Here is a 20177-nt window from a genome sequence, read left to right on the forward strand (position 1 = left end):
TACCTGTTTTTTTTTTTAAATCCAAAGTTTTTTCTGTCCAAAGTGGTGATAAAATGATCTTACAGAAAAACATATTTTTGCTGGAAATTTTAATTTCTCAATCAAAAAGCTCCTTTGCTTGTTTATTTTAAACAGAAACCTCGATTTTTTTAATGGTTTCAAATTCACTCACGGTCTGCCAAATAGGCAGCTTACAACCTGCATTATTTTTTGATGACTGGATCATAAAATTCAATGACAATAAATGACTCATGCAGCAAGTAAAATAATTTCAACACAAGAAATCAGATCAAATACGTTTTTAGCTTAAACTTCTCTTTTTCAGTTAATAGATGAATGCAGCACATTCACCCACAAATAATAAAAAAATTAATTTATTTAATGTACACCTGGGAAAGAGAACAGGAATCTTGATTTGTACACTAAAAGCAGAAAACAATTTAATTCCCAGACCTGCTTAAGAACCACTCTAAGAGTAACAGCTGAGTTGGAAAAGTTGATTAATTTGAAGCTGTTTATTTGTCTGAATCACAATATTCCAGTTGGTTTAGAAACTGGAGGTACTGAAATAGATTTTTTCTTTGATTTTTTTTTAAAAACTAAACATGTTTCTGCACATAACGTTCTGATGACACAGGATAGCCCAAGTCTGTCTAGGACGGTGACACGAGTGTTTCAGAAGCCACATAATGAGGACGCCTTGACTAGAAAAGCACTTAGCAAATAAATGGACACCCGGGTCTGTTTTCTTCTTACAAGAAAGTAAGAGAAAATACCTGAAAGAGATTAAAGGTCATGGATTTCTCTTTTCTGAGGTTTGAAAAACACAAGCACCAACCACTTTGTGGTTTTTTAGACTTTTTTTTTTTAAAACAAGCTGAACACTTATTTTTTCTTCATTAGTATTACAATATAAGTAGTTGGCTAGAAGAATTTTAATGGCCAAAACCAGAAGACAACGAGTTAATAAAACTGCTCTAAACCGAAGCATTTTTTTACATCCGTTAAAAGGAGAACTAAAATTAATCAAACTGATCTAACAGAAAATACACGTCAGCTTTGATAGTTTACTGTCACCAGGTCACCAAAACCACGAACGCCAAACCTCGCACCCCAGTGAAGAGGGGAGTAATCCCCTAAAAGACATGGCTTCAGCAGTGGTTACTTGGATCTAAAAAACACGGCAATTTCTGCTTTGAAGTACAAGAAAAGGACAAAAGTAATCTTGTCATAGCAAGCGTTTCTGACAAAAATTTCTAGAGAAGCAAAACCCACGGATGCCCGCGTGGCACGAAGACGACACAGCATGCAGTGTCATACACCTAACCTTATCTGCCCCAAAATTTTTAGCTTCAGATCTCCACAGCAGCTTCACATGGGAAACACCCACACAAGCGTTTTGGAATCGAGAATCCACGAGACGCCCGCAGAGGTTTCCAAGCTTTGCCGAGCTTGGAGCTCGGAGCAGTTCCCACACCGGGGACAGCGTCGGGCTGTCAGTGCTCGGCAAGGAGCTATCACTGGAGAACTGCCGGGTTGGTTTTTTTTAACATTGAACTGGTTCTTTTCTTTGTTCCCAGTTGCGACAACACAGTAAAGGCAACTTTACTTGATGGAAATATTTTTTCCAGTATTACTTGTCCCTACCAGGGAGGAGCGTGGTTGTCACAAAGCTGGCGGTGAGCGCGGGTGGGAAGGGAGAGGGGCTGCGAGGCAGCCAGAGGGAGATCTTTTTGCAGTTAAGATGTAGCTTATGCCAGGAGTAGGGAGAGATGAAGCCTGAGAGCCCGTTCTGAATATACCCCGCGTTACACAGAACAAATACTTCTGCTTAAACGTTATTCCTGCATAAATCCACTTACCGCCATATAAGCATTTGTTCCGACATACGTCTTGGCTATAGAATTCACCAGCTATCAGACAAAACAGTCTGTTAGAACAATATAAAGATAATGTGGAAATAAAATGGGCAATTATTCCTCATTTAACCTACAATCATCATTCCTATAAATCAACTAAAAATTATGTAAAAGGGAACAAATTTATCTGCAAAGGCATTAAAAATGATTAAATCTCTCTTTTGTTCGGAATGAGAGTTCCAATTTAAACGAGCGCCGCATTACAGTTTATGGCAGATAACCTTAAACAATTCTGTTAAACAGGATGCTTAGCGCTTTAGTACCCCAAACTAGTCTGATATAAAAAGTCAATTTGAAGTAGGATTGAGCGCGCTCATTTTTCAGTCAGCTGGCTCAAGATGTGAATAAAGCCACATTCATCACTTGAATGCAATGAGCACTAAATACGCTGGAGGGACAACAGACTCTGACAACTTATAATACAAGGTTGACCTTCTCTTTGGTCCTCATGTTTGGCTGAGAGTAAAGGTGCTGAAATTCAAATCAACATCACAGCAAGCTCACGGGTCACTATCAGAGAAGTTCTCCAGGGAGGCCCAAAATGGAAATTAATTAAAATTTGTGCTGCACATTGTAAAAGACCACTACTATTGTTAGTCCCAATATTAATTTTTATTGCGGGCCAGTTGGGCTCCCCAGACACGTCTCTTGTTCTGCCCTCCCTTTTGTCTGGCCAAAACGCTTTCATATCGAGGCTGCATATCAATGAAGTTTGCCATTCGTAAGTAGTAATTACAATATCAGCAGTTTTTACTGTCATTAAACAATGAACAATCATATTCAGATGAAGAAAAGTCGCCCGGAGATTAAAAATGAATAGGGCTGTCCCAGCAGAGCGGGGCTGGCTGCCTGGCAGCCAGGTGATCCCCACGTTACAAAGAGAGGAGGCAGGGAGCTACGGGGGAATTACCTGCGTGCTCACCCCGAAGTCGCACAGCTTCACCTGGCCTCGCGTGTTCACCAACATGTTCGATGGCTTCACATCTGTAGAGGGAACAGACCTGGACTTAATCAACTGGATTTCATCTACGTTATCCGAGAGCTGCATCGTATGTACAGAAAGCATTACCGACGTTGGTGCTCAATACTGAACTGAAATTTCAAATGCAACCTCTGGTTCGTAACACTATCAGCAGTACCTCTCAAGCATCAACAATCCCTGTTATTAAAACACAGAATTATTTAGGTTGGAAAAGACCCTTAAGATGGAGGCCAATGGACACCAATCTGGGAGGCACAGCAAGTGCACTGAAGGATGGGACCTAGAATTCAAAGCGATCTCCACAAACTGGAAAATCAGACTGAAAAAATCAGATGAAATTCAATAGGGACAAGTGGAAGCACCACTTTAGACAAGGATTAATCAACTCCATAAATACAACCGCCTGGAACGTAGGCTGGAGCAGGTCTGCAGAAAAGGATCTGCAGACTACGGAACGAAGCGGAAATGACAGAGAGGGAACAAACTCTGTCACCGGATAATGCAGGAACAAGCCAAAAGCCACGGTGCAAACGGCGAAGCCTGTTTTCGTATCAAGGGCCAGCTGGGCTGACTTTCTGTGGTCCAGTCTAGCCCCACCTATTTGTACTCTTAAAACCCCACCTCAGCCCTCACTTAATTCCATGTAGTGACAAGAGCAGAATTTAATAAGCCTTGTTAAAATTACCAACGCCAAGTATCCTACAAACCACCTGTGTCTGGAACACAAGCAAAAACCGAACATATGAGCACATTCAAGCCTCCTCCTGCCCTAGAAACATACTCGGCGCAGCTTTGCTCCTGTGCACGCCGTCATCCAAAGCTACTGCCTTCCACCAGAGAATGGCTCCAATCTCAGGGTTTCAGAGCTTTTACGTCGGTTAACTGCCAGCAAAGCCTTAAAATTATTACTAAACCTGCTCCAGCAAATGAAACATCTACGTACATCGTAAAGCCAGAATGTCAGTGCAAAGATCTTAATGCCGACCCCCTCCGATGCCAAGAGGAGTTGGTACGGTTCTGCTCCGCGCTGTAAAGCCGACGTGTGAATTAACTGCTGAACATCCAGCCTGACTGTGGCGCAGGAAACATCGAGCATCTTTTTTGTTCCACGGACGCCAGTCGGAAAGCATAATGCGCATGTTATGGCCAGGCTTAAACTTGGGAAGATTAGAGTACAGTAGCTTTGCCTAATCACTGCTTTCTTCTGTCAAAATGGATTAAAAGCAATAGCTCGCGCCTCTGCCTTCTTTAAAAGGGAGCACTAGTTGGGTACAGATGGATGAAACCCAACTAGAGAAGAACCTAATTTTGTTTATCATTAAGTTTGCCTTTCTTTAGCAGATGTTTCCTGGTACCACAGTAGCTTTCTTAATTTGTGTCTGTAATGTAGAAATGTATAACCTCAATTAACAAGCTGATTAAATGCCTTCCTATAGTTGAGCTAAAATTCCAGTTTAAAAAAGGGCAGCGTTCAATAGTACATTATATAACTGAAGCAGACTTGCATGTTTTAAGCTCAGTGTTGATACCGCCAATATGTTTTGCAATTTGCCCCCAAAGCCAAAAGAAAAATCAGTCAGGAGTGTCTCGATCTCTATTTCAGCTTCCAGAACTCCTTTTTTGATGGGTTTTCACCTATTCGCCTGCCTCAGGCGATGAGATAAACCAGAGCAATCCACGCAGCCAAACCAGACGCTTTGCACCAACGTTCTGAGAATAGGTTTTCTCACTAAAACTTCAGGAAGACCCAAATATTTGCTTGCGGCAACCCACCAAGAAGCATGTTCCTCTCTGGTCTCAAGTGCCTTTGCTAAATCTAACAAGACACACCGAGTGCATCAGCAAGCTCTATCCTGAACCCCGAGAAGAAGAGTAAGTTGCACAGTAACCCCGTTTAACCCTCTTTCTAAATACGGCTGGTGCTGAATCGTAACGAACTAACCAGAGATGCAATGACACACAACAGAGAGCACGGACAGCCTGCACCACGAGCCACCAGTCGACGCTTTTGAAAGCAAACCATTGTACATCAAGAGGCTCTTAATTGTAAAGCACTTAACAAAAATAATTAAAAACCAAACGGACAAGAGTAACGTTCTAGTGGCGTACGGCTGGAAATAGGTTCGTGGGATCGGGACCCACGTAGGATCGCACACTGTTTTTTAAAAAAGCAAAAATACTTTCAATCCAAGTGAAGGGTCTGGGAAGGTGGAAGCTCTAAGCGTGAAACACGATGACCTCATGGACAGCGATGAGAAGGCAACGCGCACAGAGCCAAATTTTCCTTCTGTAAGGACTCGACCATGTCCGAGGAAGGGGCAGGGTGGTCTCTGAGTGCAGCCCCCAAGTCCTTGTTCCCTCGGTAGGACCCACCAGAGGAAACCACCACGTCACACTTGTGCCCTGTCCCACCAGGGCTGCTCCCACCGAGGAAGAGGCAAGGCTCCATCCAGCCACCACCGTGTGTCACTGGGGACTTGCAGACCCCATCTCCCCATCCCCGCTACCACGTGGGAGGGGAGAGTCAAGTCGATATCCTTGAAAAATAAAACATCTGCCATTCATTAAGCACTGCCTGATCCTGAAATCCTTTCGTGAACAAAAATAAAATAAAGCTAAAAGAAGAAAAAGCAATTGGCCATCAGCCCATCAAGGAGGGGAAGCCTGTGCAGGCTGGGGACTCTACTGAGCAAGCTGCAGCCAAACAAGCCCTGCTAAGAACAAATCCTGGCTGTCCATGCAGCAGAATTTAAACAGCGCCACAAACACAGGGGTTAAGCAAATATCTGCTATGAATTCCAACAGCTGCATTGGTTTCCTCAAGAAAAAAGGAAGCCACAATCTTAGCCAAAAATGTCACGTCAACAACTACCACGTATTGAAAGTGAGGAGAAAAATCACCCAATCAGTAAATTAGCCTTTTTGTTTCATAAACCGCTTCAGTTAATGGGTTAAACATTTTTTTGGGTTTGGAAAACAAATGTGCATAAATAATGTTCTGCACCATCTGCTTGTGATTAATATTACTGTTTAGAAGTGAAAGAATTTAAACAAGAGCCAAAAGGGGTCATTATGCTCCCATTACCAGTGCTTGCTTAATACAAATGATTTCTATGAAGCATCATTACAGAGGACGAACAAGTCCTCTTCATGACAGATCTGCCAAAGTCGTTTCACCCCTGCAAATAAACAGGACCTCCGAGCTCTTACTTACCAGGAAACACAACTGTCAGAGGTTCAGCCAAACATTTCAGTCACCTCGTTTTATTGAAAAGCAAACTGATTAACGATTGTGTGTGGGGAAAAAAACCCACCACAACAAACCAAACAAAAACACACCAGATTTTTAAAAGCTGCCTTTTGACTTTTTGTCTTTTCAAGACATAGCAGCGCAGTACGCCAGGTTCAAGGGAGACACGAGCTACAAAAGCACAGTTAGAGCTGCAGACAGCTCACAGAACGTTGCTGCTAACTAAGTGAAGCTGCTGGAAGGAGGAAAGTATTTTCCTGCCATAATGACCTCACCAACATGCTTTCTGCAGAGGCTGATTTACTTATTTAAAAATAAGCCTAAGCAGTCCACAAGTGTGCGTCTGTGTGTTTGGCTACACAGATATATCGGTAAGTACACGTATACACCCCCCGCCCCGGGTATTTCTGTTTGTGCTTCATCGTATGTGGCACTAACGCTGATTATTTCTCACAAAGCTAAAAAGAAGTGAAGGGAGGAAGCCAAATACTCTGCTCTGGACAGCTCTGGTGAGATCCTCAGCAAACCACAATCACTGCTGTGAAGATGGGACCCCAGGTTGTCCATCCTGCACTCGTGCCTGTCCCTGCCAACCAGCGTTACTCAGCTCCAGCAGCTCACATCAAAGCAAAGAGGTTTTGAATATCCTCCTACAGGAATACCTTGGCGGGGGAGGGAAGAGATGGTCTGAGCGATGCACAAAGCTCCTTTCTGCCACAGGCTGCCACGCAACCAGCAGACCGCCCAGAAGATCTCCAGATCACCAGCTCTGCTCAACCTCGGACATCACAAACCAGAAAACCCTTCCAAATATCTGACACAAATTTCAAACCTGGTCAGAAACTAAGGTGCCCAAATCGTGCAATATATACTGGCCCCCGGCACACACGCCGCCATGCATACGGAACCAGAGCAGTGCAATTAAACACAAGCGGGTAACATTTATTTCATATGTTCCTTGTAATAAGGAGGTGTGAACAGAGAAAAACATACTGGATGAAATGCACACCGTCTATACTTATTCTTGAACTTAACAGATTTTGGTTTGTCTTTATACAAACTTTGACTTTGTACATGATTAGACTTGTTTAATTGCTAATTCTGTTTTAAATCTAAGTTAATTTCTCATTACCCTTCCATTTCTACTTCTTATCCTCTGGGGAAAAGAGCACACTTATCATTGGGACGTTCTCACATCTTCCAAAGAAGTGCTGTAGGTGTTAATCTTATGTTTACGTTTGATGTGGGTGTGAGGACTATGACTACAGCTTCGGGTTTATTAATATGCACGGCTATCACCTCATTAGTTGCAAGGTTTGTTTTGAAGGTAAGCTGTAATATTTGCTGAAATGTCTGATCTGGAATAAAAGACTTGCTCATTGTTTGCTTCCCTTTGCTTTAATCCGCGTTCCAGCCACAAACTGTCGGTTGCTGCGCCGCATCACACGGCTTCTTCACCGCGACTGCTTCGCCACCTTTGTCAGCACCACGGTGGAAATTCTTGACTTCTTAGCCTACGCGAGCTTCCTGCACAGTCCTGCTTTATACAGCAAGGAAGTCAGGGTTAAATTTTCTTGCGTTTAGCTCTGATGCATTAAAGCCAGTAGACAGTTGAAGGAGATCACTCTGAGAAATAAGCATCTTCTTGCACCGTATGACTCTATGCATTTTTACGATACAGAAGTACACACTCGTGCTGTATCTTAAAAATAGGTGCAGAGCAATCCTGAAAACCAGCCCCTTGAAGAACTGGAACGCGTGTTATCCCCTCCGTGGCATTCTGCAGTGCTGTTCTCACCTTTGTCAATCCAGCAACAGAGCAAGGCCAAAAAACCCACAGCTGAAGTGTGAGGAAAAAAATCAGTTTCTGTGCTTTTCTTTAGATCATAGCAAGGACCATACATAATTCATCAAAACTTCAGAGATGCTCTTCAATCAAGGCAACAAAACCCATGCAAAAAGGGGAGATTTTATTTTACTGGCAAAGCAAAAATCAGACCCAGTTTCTAAATTTACATCATCAGAAGAATAAAACGGTACGGTTCTAGTATTTACACCTGACCACAATGCCCTCTCCAAATCACATTGGGTAGGTGGCCAGAATCTTCAAGGAAAAAATTAAAAAGGAAAAAAAACCACTCAAATCTGCTTTTTGGGTGTTATACAAGTGTGGCAAAGCTGCACAGCTGATTCAGAGCTATACTCAGCCACTGACACTCCAGTTGCTTTTTCTTCTACATTTATTCTGACAATTGCTGTGACAGCTCCGGCATCAAGAGCGTTCATCCTCTTGCTGCCGGGGATGGAGCAGATACATCTCTGCACCTGGCAACGTTCAGGCTAGTAGGTGAAAAGTTTAAACCATCGTCTGAAACGAAGCCTCCTTGGTAACCTGTGTCTGCACCGAGTAGCTCATGGACTCTGGGTTATTTCTGTTCTTTTAATCCAGCAGCAGCCCAGGGTCAAACGTACCACAGCCTTCGCATTTCACTCGCTCTTTAATTGCGGGTAACAAAGCTGGGTCCCTACTTAACCTCTACCTGCTTTTCTGGCCACTGCTCTCTTTCTCCCATCCAGGACAGAGCCTGTGCTCTGGGGGCAGCCTAGGAAGGAGAGGCTGTGTCACCGAGGAGGAAGGGAAGCTGATGTCCTGTCTCTCGCAAGGTGCCCAACTCCTCGTGCTGACCCCACCGGTCGCCTCTCCCGGGCACTGCCCATTACCTTGGCAGAGCCTCGCACCCACTCCTCAGCCTCTTCCCCAGAAGACACGGTCTTACCTATTTGGTTTGCAACTTAACATTTTCTACATGTGTCTTTCTACTTCGCACTTCTCTTTCAATCACAAATGATGCCGGTTACTGCACGCTCCAACTGTGCACGCGGGCTGAGCGAGCAGATGGGTTAAATTAAACAGTATTGTTAGCAACATTAGGAACAGAGCAGTTACTTTCAGACACTTTAGAAACATTATAAATGTAATGAGTTTCTCCTTTTTCTTTTTTTTTTTTTTAACTTGGGGTGGTGGTACAGAGGTTTCTTTGTTCTTCAAAAAGCATTTGCCAATGTTTCCAGAACTGACATTGTTTTTGAAAGTTCCAGTAGATCTGAATTAACTTGCCACAGCACATATTTTTAGTAAGATGTAAAAACATCAAAAAGCAAGAAATAAACAAGAAGTTTAAAAAATACAGATCAGCTTCAGGAAGGAGAATAGGCAGCAGCAAAACTCCAAAATGGCTTACATCCAAGCAGGTTTAAAGTTTCTTTAATTATTCATGGCCACGTTAGAGGACAGTGGGCCACAATTTTAGAGATCTGAGACTCTAGCAACGCTTGTGGCTGTCACAGGAGATTTCTGAAGTACATAAGAAAACTCATTATCTACCTTCCCTTTTCAACACTAGTCAAACATCTGATTTTGCTTGCTGATTGTTCCACTGGGCACCTGTTTGTACTCCTAAGCATCTAAATCGCTATAAAATTCATTTCTCTCTTTAGTCTTTTTCTTTGTAGTGGAGAAGGGAGGGCAGTAAAAGAGAAGAGCAGTAAAAATATTTTATCAGAAAATCTGGAAGGCTGATGAGTAAGATTCACTCTGCATTAATCCACTGGAATCAAAACAGATGTTAGTATGGTCTGCTGTCCCTGTAGAAAGTGTTGTTAAAATAAAATAATGTATTTAACTGGAAACCAGAAAAGCTCTGTTACTCACCTCTGTGTAAAATCTTTAGGCTCCATAAATAGGTAAGGCCTTTCACAACCTGAATTTAAAAGAAGAAGCAACAGCACGTATCAAACATCCCTCATAAGAAACACCACACATCTCAGCTGATGAGAGTCCTTAAAAGACACAAGTTCTGGTGAAGAACAGAGCCAGAACCACAAAAAAGGGGAGACAAAGCCCCTTCCCCACGGGCTGGAGACTTTGGCCTGCTATTCCAGAATTTGCTCCTCCCACACTACCTAAACCGTTAAAACCAAACCCAACCCGCTGTCACCCCGGCGTTGCGTTGGAGTGCCTTGCGTATGAGACACATTTTAATGAAAACGCGTTTGTAGCACGAACACAGATACACTTCCCAAACCCAGGGCAGAACGCGCACGTACGGCTCTTTCAGAACCAACAAGCTCATCCCCAAGTGTCACTATTTATTTCCTACATACAATATGATCATAACAGCCCCAAATTAAAAATAGGCCATTCGGTGAACCCCCTAAGAGAGCAGCTGGGTGTTACACGTTCTCCTCGCTGCAGGTTTTGTTTCTGTAATTAAACCCCAATACTTCTCACATTTTAACGCTGCAATCTTCCCCCTAGATTTACTACTTTTACGAGCCCAACAAATATATTTCTGGCACTGCTTACTTTTTACCCAAACCATCCCTGCTGTCTCAGCCAGCTTTTTTAATAGAGCAAATCTTTTTTAGAAAGTTTCCATCTACGAGCTGACATTCCATTCATTTTCCTGCGACGCTCTCTTTGTGCATCTCCGGAACAATAAAGCATTTCCGATATTCATGAAGTCGTATGAGTTTTTTAGACAAAACAATTACATTCTTTTCGTTGTCCGAGCAGACTGAAATGAAATTACTTCTGTTACAGTGATCAAGCAGAAGTGCTAAAAACATTATACGACGTGAAAGCAGATAGCGCAGGAATTTTCAGCCCTCCTATTGCATTAGAAACTCTTTCTAAAATTTATTCTGTAACCAAAACCATCAGTGGAATCTGAATCTCTTTTGTAAAGCAAATAATGGTTGCAGATCCCCGGTAACTTGCTCCAGGTGGCAATTCCTCAGCCTTAAACTCACGCCTCGTACCCAACTACCTCAGATGGCAACTGCCTGGAACAAAAGGCCTTAAGACAAATTCTGCACGCCCAGTGCTGTGGCCTTGTTCATGTTGGCCTTTCAAAAAGCAAATCAGGGGAATTCTTCTTATGCAGCATTTTTACGTAGTAATAATAATAAAAAAAAAAGCAAAATTCTGGATGCAAAGAAAAAATAAAGGGGTGCAACATTTCATGCTTCTTCTAATGGAGAAAGTGGTTTTGAGAACAGTAAACTTCTCCGATTATTAAACATATACTTAGACTATTTTAAATCTTTAAAACCATTAAAAAATACTCATTTCAAGCCATAGAAAAAATGGAAACATTTCCTACAGAAAATAAATTTAAAATTCAACAGCTGTGAGTTATTAAACACCTTTATTACGGAACATGTGCTGAATAAGCAGCTATAAAAGACACGGTATTAAACAAACTCTCATATTCAGATTCCAGCATCAGCATACAAAGGAATGAAATGAGTTTCTCCTTTCATCCTGGGCTGTAAATATGGGCACGGGAGCTCCCCAAATGGACTAATCTGGTGTAACGTACCGTTATTCACTTACCTATTAGGGAAGGACTCTAAGTATTAAATATTATTCTAAAATGGTGCTGGAAGAGAGTATCTTTTGATTGAACACCTAGCAGGAATTATTGGTATTCAGTAAAGTAGGTTTTACAACAATGACTTGACAAAGCCTTGACACAAAAAGTACTTCTACCTGCTGTCAATCATTCACTCTCTTGACAGTTCAAGTGCACATCCTTTCAGGGAGAACTTCAATCAACATTAGCACTCAAAATACAGTGCACAATGTCACTGCTTCAGAAATTGAAGTGAAAAAAAAAAAGAAAATTGCGTGAAGTGGCAGGCAGAGGTAGAATAGATTTTACATCGGCACACCCAAAGAAGGAACGAAAACAGGAGTGGCCACAACATCACTTTGGGGTTCCCAAGACATACTACTTCTTTGGAAAAATATATCAGGCCTTCACACAAATAAAGAACACCAGGAAGAAGAGAGACTTGCCCTTCTTGTTGACAGGGCCTCATACAGGCAACCAGGATGAATTTTGTCACAAAGTCAGAGATGCCTCCAGCTTCTCGGGCCTCAAGTCTCAGCAGACTCTACCTCTCTCTTACCACTTTATCCTGCCCCCAAGAAACCAGCCCTTCTCCCCACAACCTGGCAAATGCTGTCCTCCTTTAAGGATTTCTTTCCGCTGCCATGCTTTACTTTTAGTATCAAACCTCCCCTCTACCCTTTACTCCTCAAAGAAATAACCAAGAGAGAAGGGTATCGCACGCGGCAACACATTCCTGTTATTTTGGCTGGAAAGCTGTTTGGCCGTCACAATTAGTGGCGATCGCTTCTTCAAAGGGAAATGGATAACAAGAATGCAGAAGAATGCCGTGGGGTAGAGACTGCACATATTTCCCCATGACTCTGTGAAATGCAGTTTAATTCTCAGCAGGTAAGAAAAAATACAGTGGCAACTGCCACCACGAGAAAACATTTGACTGTCTCAGCAGACAAAACTCTCCTCTCGTTCCTGCCACAGCACGAGAAGGTCTGATTGGAAAGGGAGAGTGCAAGAAAGCAGGGACTGCTCGTGTGCACTGCAGGGACCTGGGAAGTATTTATAGCAGCATTTCAAGGAAACGAGTAGCCACACCATCCCATCCTTTTGGCTACAGAAAACCAGGGGTGTCAAGAAAGGGATGTCTCAGGTAGCTCAGCCCCAGCATGTGGAGATCACAGAGTGCAAGGAAATGACCTTGAGTACAAGTTGGTGTTTAACTGAGCAAGTGGAGCTGGGGGCAACATGCTCCCTTTGCCGTGTCGAGCGGACACGCGTCTTCTTCTAGACCAGCTGGAAATTCCTGTGCCTTTTGCGCTCACTGCTGTGAGCAGGACAATCATTTTTAAAGGTTGCGAGCCCATCTCTTTGCATGCAGCTTGAATTCGTGTAACAAGAAAGGAAGCAAGAAAATCATGAAGTGGGAGCAAGAGGAATGCTGGGATGCTGCTAAATGTCCATACATGCCTGCATCCTTCTCCTCTGGAAGCTTAAAAACTTCAACAAATATACCAAAAAGGATATTCTAGTTAACAGATGTGCAGGTCACACATACTATTAAGCAGCTTCAATAGACTAGTGCACCATATGTGTCTCCAGAGAATAAAAAACAACTGACTCTGTGTATGTGTTACAAAAAAGAAAACACACAAACTGGGGGGGGAATGAAAAAAGACTACGGAAGCTCCAGAATCTGTCCACCAAATCCATGCCTGCAAGCTCTAGCTTTGTTTGACATTCTCCTTCTCACGAACAGAAATCTTCCAGATTTGGGGTTATCCTCTTAAGCTGTTCAGGCTGGGAATTGCGGTGTCTCTGCACGGTACTTGGCAACAAGGTGCCCCAACCCACAAACGGGGCTGCTGGGCTCCGCTGAAATGTCAGAGACCAAGGTGCAACGTAACCATTTGCGAAGCCTGGAAGGAGCCGTTCCTGCTGCCCCCGACAAATTCTAGAGAAAACAAAGGCTTTCACAGCCTCCTTCCAACAAGCCTATCGTGTGAAGTGAGAAAAAAAATCAGCAGAGGAAGCTGTCAGTGCTGGTTCAGCCTCAGCGCACACCTTCTGTTATGGAGAAGCAGGAGAAGGGGGTGAGTTCCTTCTCTGAGGGCACCTGCTCCTCTGTTCACCCCTTTCCTGACCTCCTGCATCGCAGCGGGCACAGCACAGGTCGCTAAAGCAGCAAATAAAATAACTAGAACAAGTTAAGTATCAGCTCACCGTCCATGTCACGGAGTCATACTCACTAACTAACAGATTTTTAAAGAGATGACCCAGCAGGTGAGCAAAAAAAGATACATATCAAGACATAAAAGATGGGGTTGAAGCATCACCATTATGGCCAAGTGAAAAATTGGAAGAGAACATGTGCAGAATACCAAGCCAGGTGGACTGGGGCAGGGACAAGAGCAAGGAAGGAAACAATAAGCGAAGTTAGGGTGGACGTATCAAGTACGCGACGTGAAGTGAGACAAGGCAAAGGAGAAGGAACAGGAACCTGGAGAAATTCTTGAAGGCCAGTCTCAGTACTATCACACCACACACACGCTACTCGGCATCAGGAATACGAGGACACCATGAGCAACTTACTCATTGTTCCACAGGGAAGAAGAGATGAAACATTTTTACTCTGAACTAAAGGTGAAAAGCATTCAAATTCCATAAGAAACTGCCAGGCTATATAATGAGCAGATTTGAAGCTACTTAGAGGAAACGGCATCAGAGAAGGATGTTCATCACCCTGGGCAGGCCACACAAATTAAGAGAAAGTAGAGCTGTGAATTACAATGAACAGAGACTAAATAGCTGCCTGCGCTGGATTAAAGGATTTAAATTGTCAGCTTGATGTATAATGAATGTGAAAACCCAGCACTTAATTAAATGGCACATGATAGAATAACTTTGTTATGCTTTAAACTGCTTAAGTTATCAAAGAGCTCCTTATATTTAGCAATTGTTTAGCAGTATCTGTCTCCCTTGTGAGATATCCACTAAGGCATTGGTCATTTACCCTGTGTTCAGCTGTGGCAAAATACGGAACTTTTTTTTTTTTCTTCGTTCTCTTGTTCAGTAATTTGAGATTTCAATCCCGGCTAGTGAATTCGTAACAACGCAGTCACTGAACGCTGCTGAGACACGACGACGGGCTATGCCAGGTGCTCTACGGATCCCACTGCCAACACCTTGCTACCAAACTGAGTAGACACTGAGCCAGTTCCTCCCAGCTCCCTGCCCACCACCCCTAAAAATGAGTGTGAGCTCCCTGCCGTGCCTGCTCACGCGTGAAGGGCCCCAGCACAGGGTGGGAGAGCAGCCCGCACCCAGGTAGCCTTTGTCAGGCCTGGCTTGTGCCAAATAAGAAGTTCAGTCCCCTCCTTATCCTTACAAGGGCTGATATGAAGAAACACAACCACACGGTTCTCCAGCAAATTCATGTTCTCACCCCATTCAGTTTAACACAGACTTTTACATTTCCTGAGCCTCTGGCAACTCATGTGTTGGTCATTCCAAAGGAAAGGTTCCCTCAGCCCTGGTGTCTTTGGGCACACAGGATGGTTAGGAAGAGCACGAGACAGGAAGGACATCCCCCTTTCACACAGGCACAAGGAGGACATGGATCCTGGAGATGACTCCGTGTCCCACGGGGGCACGGCCATACTCCCATAAGAGCCGCATTGCATGCACAATCAGAAAATGAAAAAAGAAAGTACTTACAGCTACTGCTATTCTTCCAAGTACATGTTCTGGAATTTTTCTATAAACATCCAAAGAACCCCCTGCAGGGACAAACAAAAGGTGGTTAGGTAATACAGCATGAAATACTGCCCTAGATTTGAAGCCACAAGGGCTTTCTAGGCCTTGGTTATTAATAAAAACACCACCAATGATATAACAATAACTGTGTCAGAAATAACTGACCTTAAAAATCTACCAAACTCTGAACAGAATCATAGAATCATTCAGGTTGGAAATGACCCCTGGGATCATCGAGCCCAAGCACTAACCCTGCTCTGCCAAGCTCACCCCAACCCATCTCCCCCAACCCCACATCTCAAAGACCCTTAAACCCCTCCAGGGGTGGGGACTCCACCCCCTGCCCGGGCAGCCTGTGCCAAGCTCTGACCGCTCTTGCTGGGAAAAGATTTTCCCTAATGCCCGGTCTAACCCTGCCCTGGTGCAGTTGGAAGCCGTTCCCTCTGGTTTCTGTCGCTCATTACCCAGGAGGAGAGACCAGCCCCAACCTCTCCACAACCTCCTTGCAGGTACTGGTAGAGTGAGGAGGGCTCCTCTCAGCCTCTTCAAACCCAACAGCCCCAGCTCCTGCAGTCGCTCTTCATCAGAAGATTTATTCTCCTTCCCCAGCTCCGTCACCTTCCTCTGCACTCGCTCCAGCCCCTCGAGATCTCACTTCAATTTCGGAACAAACACATGAAACAGAACTCAAGTCTCTTTTCACCCACGTCACTTATTTTTGCTCGCAGCATTAATACTCCAACTCCTGTTAGAAAACCTCCCAGAAGACTGAAGTCACAGAACTCAAAACCACCGGGCTTGAAGTAACCTGTCAGGAACAACGAACTCATCCCTAAAAGCAACAGTGGTCGTCAAAGTCTGAAGTATCGTAACCCTTGGCCCCAAAAGCCGGTGCTCACACCACATGGTATCTGATTCACTACTTAGATTCTTCACCAGTTTCCTCCCAATGATCAAACAGCAAATTACAGGCAGAACATGTTACACGTCACTTGCAAGAATGTGTTTTCTTACTCAAGGCCTGAGGTTCTCAGAAGCGCTCAGCACTGATCTAACCCTGCTCTCAGGGCAGCAAATGGATTTCACCGACGACGCCACTGGGAAAAGAGTTAGGTCAATACTCAGCAATTAAGAAAACTACACCTTGTACTTTGCTTACGGTTCAGCTTTTAGAAGTAAAAGCCATTTGTTCTGAAAAGCTGCAATTCAAAGAAGTCACAATGGCCTTACTCCAGCCTTCAGCCTTAATTATACAATAGTTTATACTATACTCCTTATTCTAATGATTGGGGTTGTTTTTTCCCCTCATTTTCCTCACTGTCTCTACTGTCAGAAATAGAGGATGGGTTTGTCTTCGCTGATGTTGCTCTGATTTTGGGTAATTGAAACTATCCTGTGTTCATTAAGTTTATTCTTAAGTTGTCCACACGGTCTGTGGTTTACAGTGAAGCTCAGTTTTAAAAGTAAATATAATCACAGAATCCCAGACTGGCCTAGGCTGGAAGGGACCTCAGAGATCATCTAATTCAAGCCCTCTGCCATGGCCAGGGACGCCTCTCAACTAGATGAAGCTACTCAAGGCTCCGTCCAACCTGGCCTTGAACACCTCCAGGGAGGGGGCAGCCACAACATCTCTGGGCAATTTATTCCAGAGTCTTGCCACCCTCGTACTGAAGAATTTCTTCCTAAGGTCCAATTTAAACCCATTCTCCTTCAACTTAAACCCATTTCCCCTTGTCCTATCGCTGGACACTCTTGTCAAAAGTCCCTCCCCAGCCTTCCTGTGGGTTCCCTTCAGGTATTGGAAGGCAAAAATAAGTACCATTTAATGGAAATAAGAGGATGCAGCATCACTCATTACAAAAGCCAAAGAGAAGGCAATCATATAGCAAGTGTGTCCTGTTAATGCTTATAACACATCCTTAAGTTTTGGACCAAAAAAAAGACCTATTTTCATACACCAAACTGCTAAGTCTTTCCATTACAGATGTCACTAAAGGTTGCACTGACTGAAAAATGAAGGGAAGTATCTTTTTGCAAACAATCGGGGAAACCTGCCATTTCCTATGGAGAAAAAAAGTCTGTACTAAACATTTCCAAATCCCTAACGTTAGCTCCCAAATCTCTATGTAGACAGCACAGCCTCAGAATCTGCTTTTAAAGGCAAAGAGGCAACAACGCAAGTAAAAGGCAATAGGACATTTCACCAACGTCATTTACAAGAACATCACCTTTATTATAAATGTTAGAGGGCAAAGATGAGAAAACCTGATCTCACACCTCAGTTGATCTTTAAGATCAGGTGGCAGGTGGGAGGGTGATCCAGGTCACTTCAACCTCAGGGTTGGGAGTTATTTGGCTTTTTCTTGCCTGCAGGTGCCAGGAAAGAACCAACCTGGTACTATAGAGGTGTTTTTCCCTACGTGTACTCGGAAGTCAAAAAACCTATACGGTACAGGACACAACCAGGATACAGATTCAGGAAATATTACCAACTGGCCTAAGACAGTCAAAAGGGCTGAAAATTTGCCAAGGTTAAAGCTTTTCATTTGCAGGATGAGAAAGATCTTTTTATTTTATTTTTTAAATCATCACCTGCATCAAAATTGAAGGTCTGGGGGGAAAAGAAAGCAAGGTCCCTTTATTTATTTGCATTTTGTTCTTCCTTTAAACAATCGCTGTTGCCTTCTGCCAGAAGGAGCGCACAACATGAGGCAGAGCAGGGGTCATCTCCGGCAGAACTCCAAATGCTCAATAAATACCATCGTTGTGCGACATCATGAGGGATATGTACCCTAAAGGCTTAAATATTTGCAAACAAAAAGTCAGAACTGCAAGCGTTCATGTCCATCATCTTAAAAAAATAATAATAATCTCTGAATTCGTAGGAGCACGTAAAATCTAGGCAGATGTATGTTCCTGGCACAAGCAGATGCTTCGTTCCTGCACGCGACTCCTGCTTAACCCAGGCTTGCGAGTCTGAGTGCAAGAGCAGGGACAGAACAGAGACATGGCTAATAGCCACACAGCATGAGAAAAGCACAGAATTTAACTTGAGGCCTTTGCCAAATAAATAAAATACTTCTTCTGAAGGAATATTCCTACTTGGAAGCAGGGCACAGTGATCACTGGGACAAGGGCAGTAAGCGTAAAAGGAGAGAACTAACAGTAATAACAGACTATTTTAACAGGCAGAGAAAACAAAATGCACCATAAAACCCTAAAGGGCTTTATCCACGGTCCCCATCAAAAAGCAAGAAGAGACTTAATGATGCTTAATGGTCCACACTTGGCTTTGGAAATTTTTCCTGCCAGAAAGCTTTCCCTCCACAGGAAATTATTTGCAAGATCCTTACTGCTTTATATCCACCTTAACTGAACCTTTGTGAAAAGCCTGCACAGGGCAAAAACACTGGCTCGTAGGAAAATCCTGGAGAGAGTAACAGACTCTTGCTCGTAACAGCAACGCGACTCGAAGGTGAGCGCTGTGAAGGCGCCTTCCGCGGGCGAGACACGAGGGGACCGTGTCTGCCACAAGGCATGCTCTCCCAACTGATGCTCAGAGGGCAGCAACGATTATAAATTGCTGCAAGCAGGACACTTTTCCTCCAAGAATGCCACAAAGGACAAGATTTTGAAGCAAAGTACTAATACATCTCCGTAGCGACAAGTATCAGGGAAAGGGATGCTCTTGGTCTGAAGATTCACCGTAGGAGAAACAAGAGCACGCTCAACAAGCCACTCGGTGCAGCAGCGCTCAACAGCTGCGTCGGAAAATAATTCCCTGTCTTGCAATTAAGAGACGATTTCCACCGGAAACACATAGGACATTGGGTTAATAGAGTTCTTTAAAAGAAAAATCTGTTTTGGCTATCAAAACAGTAAAAGTGAGGAACAGCTGTTTTGTCAGCGAGGACAGATTGTATGGAAGACTCCAATATCAAACCACAAATTAAGCTAGCATTTATTTCTGTTCTATTTACATTTTCAATAAAAGTAGGCAAAGTTACACTTGGGAAAATAAAGCATAACACAAAGAATATAACACAATCCAAATACTAACCTTTTTTTTTTTTTCCTAAAAAAGACAAAACTACCTGCCAGATTAATAATACTTTACATTTTCAAGACATACTACCACATTTTGCTCCATTCTGGAAAAGTACATCTTTGTGTGATTTTTCCCATTTCGATACTTAGCAATCAAAAGCACACTAAATACACAACTCACCATCCATGAATTCTGTACACAACGAAATTCTGTTTTCTACAAAAAAAGCACCATAAAATCCTATGATATATGACGAGTCACACTGGAAAAAGAAAGGAAAAAAAAAAAGAAAAAGAGAAGCCCGTTTTAAAATTTGTTCTAAGAAGATTACAAGCAAGAATAATGAAAATGAGAAAAATCTACATACCTTATAAAGAATTTCTAACTCTGACATTATCTGCTTCTGGAGTTCCAGTGTTATATCTAAGGGTATGACCTAAAATACAAAAAACAACAGATGATCAGAGTTGACATAAAAATTAGAATCATATAACCATTAAGGTTGGAAAAGACCTCAAAGATGATCGAGTCCAACCGTAAATTAAATGAATGATTCAAAATAAAAAAAACCTGAAGGTCCATGCGTTAATTCACCTTTAAGTGAGAAACGAAAAGAGAGGAATAGGTGCAAAGAGTATTTTAACAGAGAGACGAGCAAAGGAAGGCAATGAACGGACAGACTTCTTGACTCTTTAAAGTCAATTACAAGTAAACCAAGTCACACAGCCAATTCCACCCAGGAAATGCCACACGGTTTGTGGCTGAACCATTTGACCAAGGGATGAGTTAGAACTCGAACACAAGCCCC

The 20177-nt window shown here is 43.1% G+C and overlaps 1 protein-coding gene across 1 annotated transcript in view; it reads right to left on the reverse strand.

Moving 5' to 3' along the window:
• The window catches only part of MAP2K5 (mitogen-activated protein kinase kinase 5), a gene marked incomplete at its 5' end in the record, with an annotated part of 80992 nt that extends 61187 nt beyond the window's left edge, over positions 1–19805 (reverse strand). Inside the window, 6 exons of the mRNA XM_009875436.1 lie at positions 1863–1913; positions 2830–2903; positions 9864–9912; positions 15280–15341; positions 19550–19631; positions 19737–19805. Coding sequence (XP_009873738.1) covers positions 1863–1913; positions 2830–2903; positions 9864–9912; positions 15280–15341; positions 19550–19631; positions 19737–19805 — 387 coding nt within the window. The remainder of the gene's footprint in view (positions 1–1862; positions 1914–2829; positions 2904–9863; positions 9913–15279; positions 15342–19549; positions 19632–19736) is intronic.
• Positions 19806–20177: the final 372 nt, after the last annotated feature.

This window comes from Apaloderma vittatum, unplaced genomic scaffold (assembly GCF_000703405.1).
Source record: "Apaloderma vittatum isolate BGI_N311 unplaced genomic scaffold, ASM70340v1 scaffold3578, whole genome shotgun sequence".
Taxonomy (NCBI): Eukaryota; Metazoa; Chordata; class Aves; order Trogoniformes; family Trogonidae; genus Apaloderma; species Apaloderma vittatum.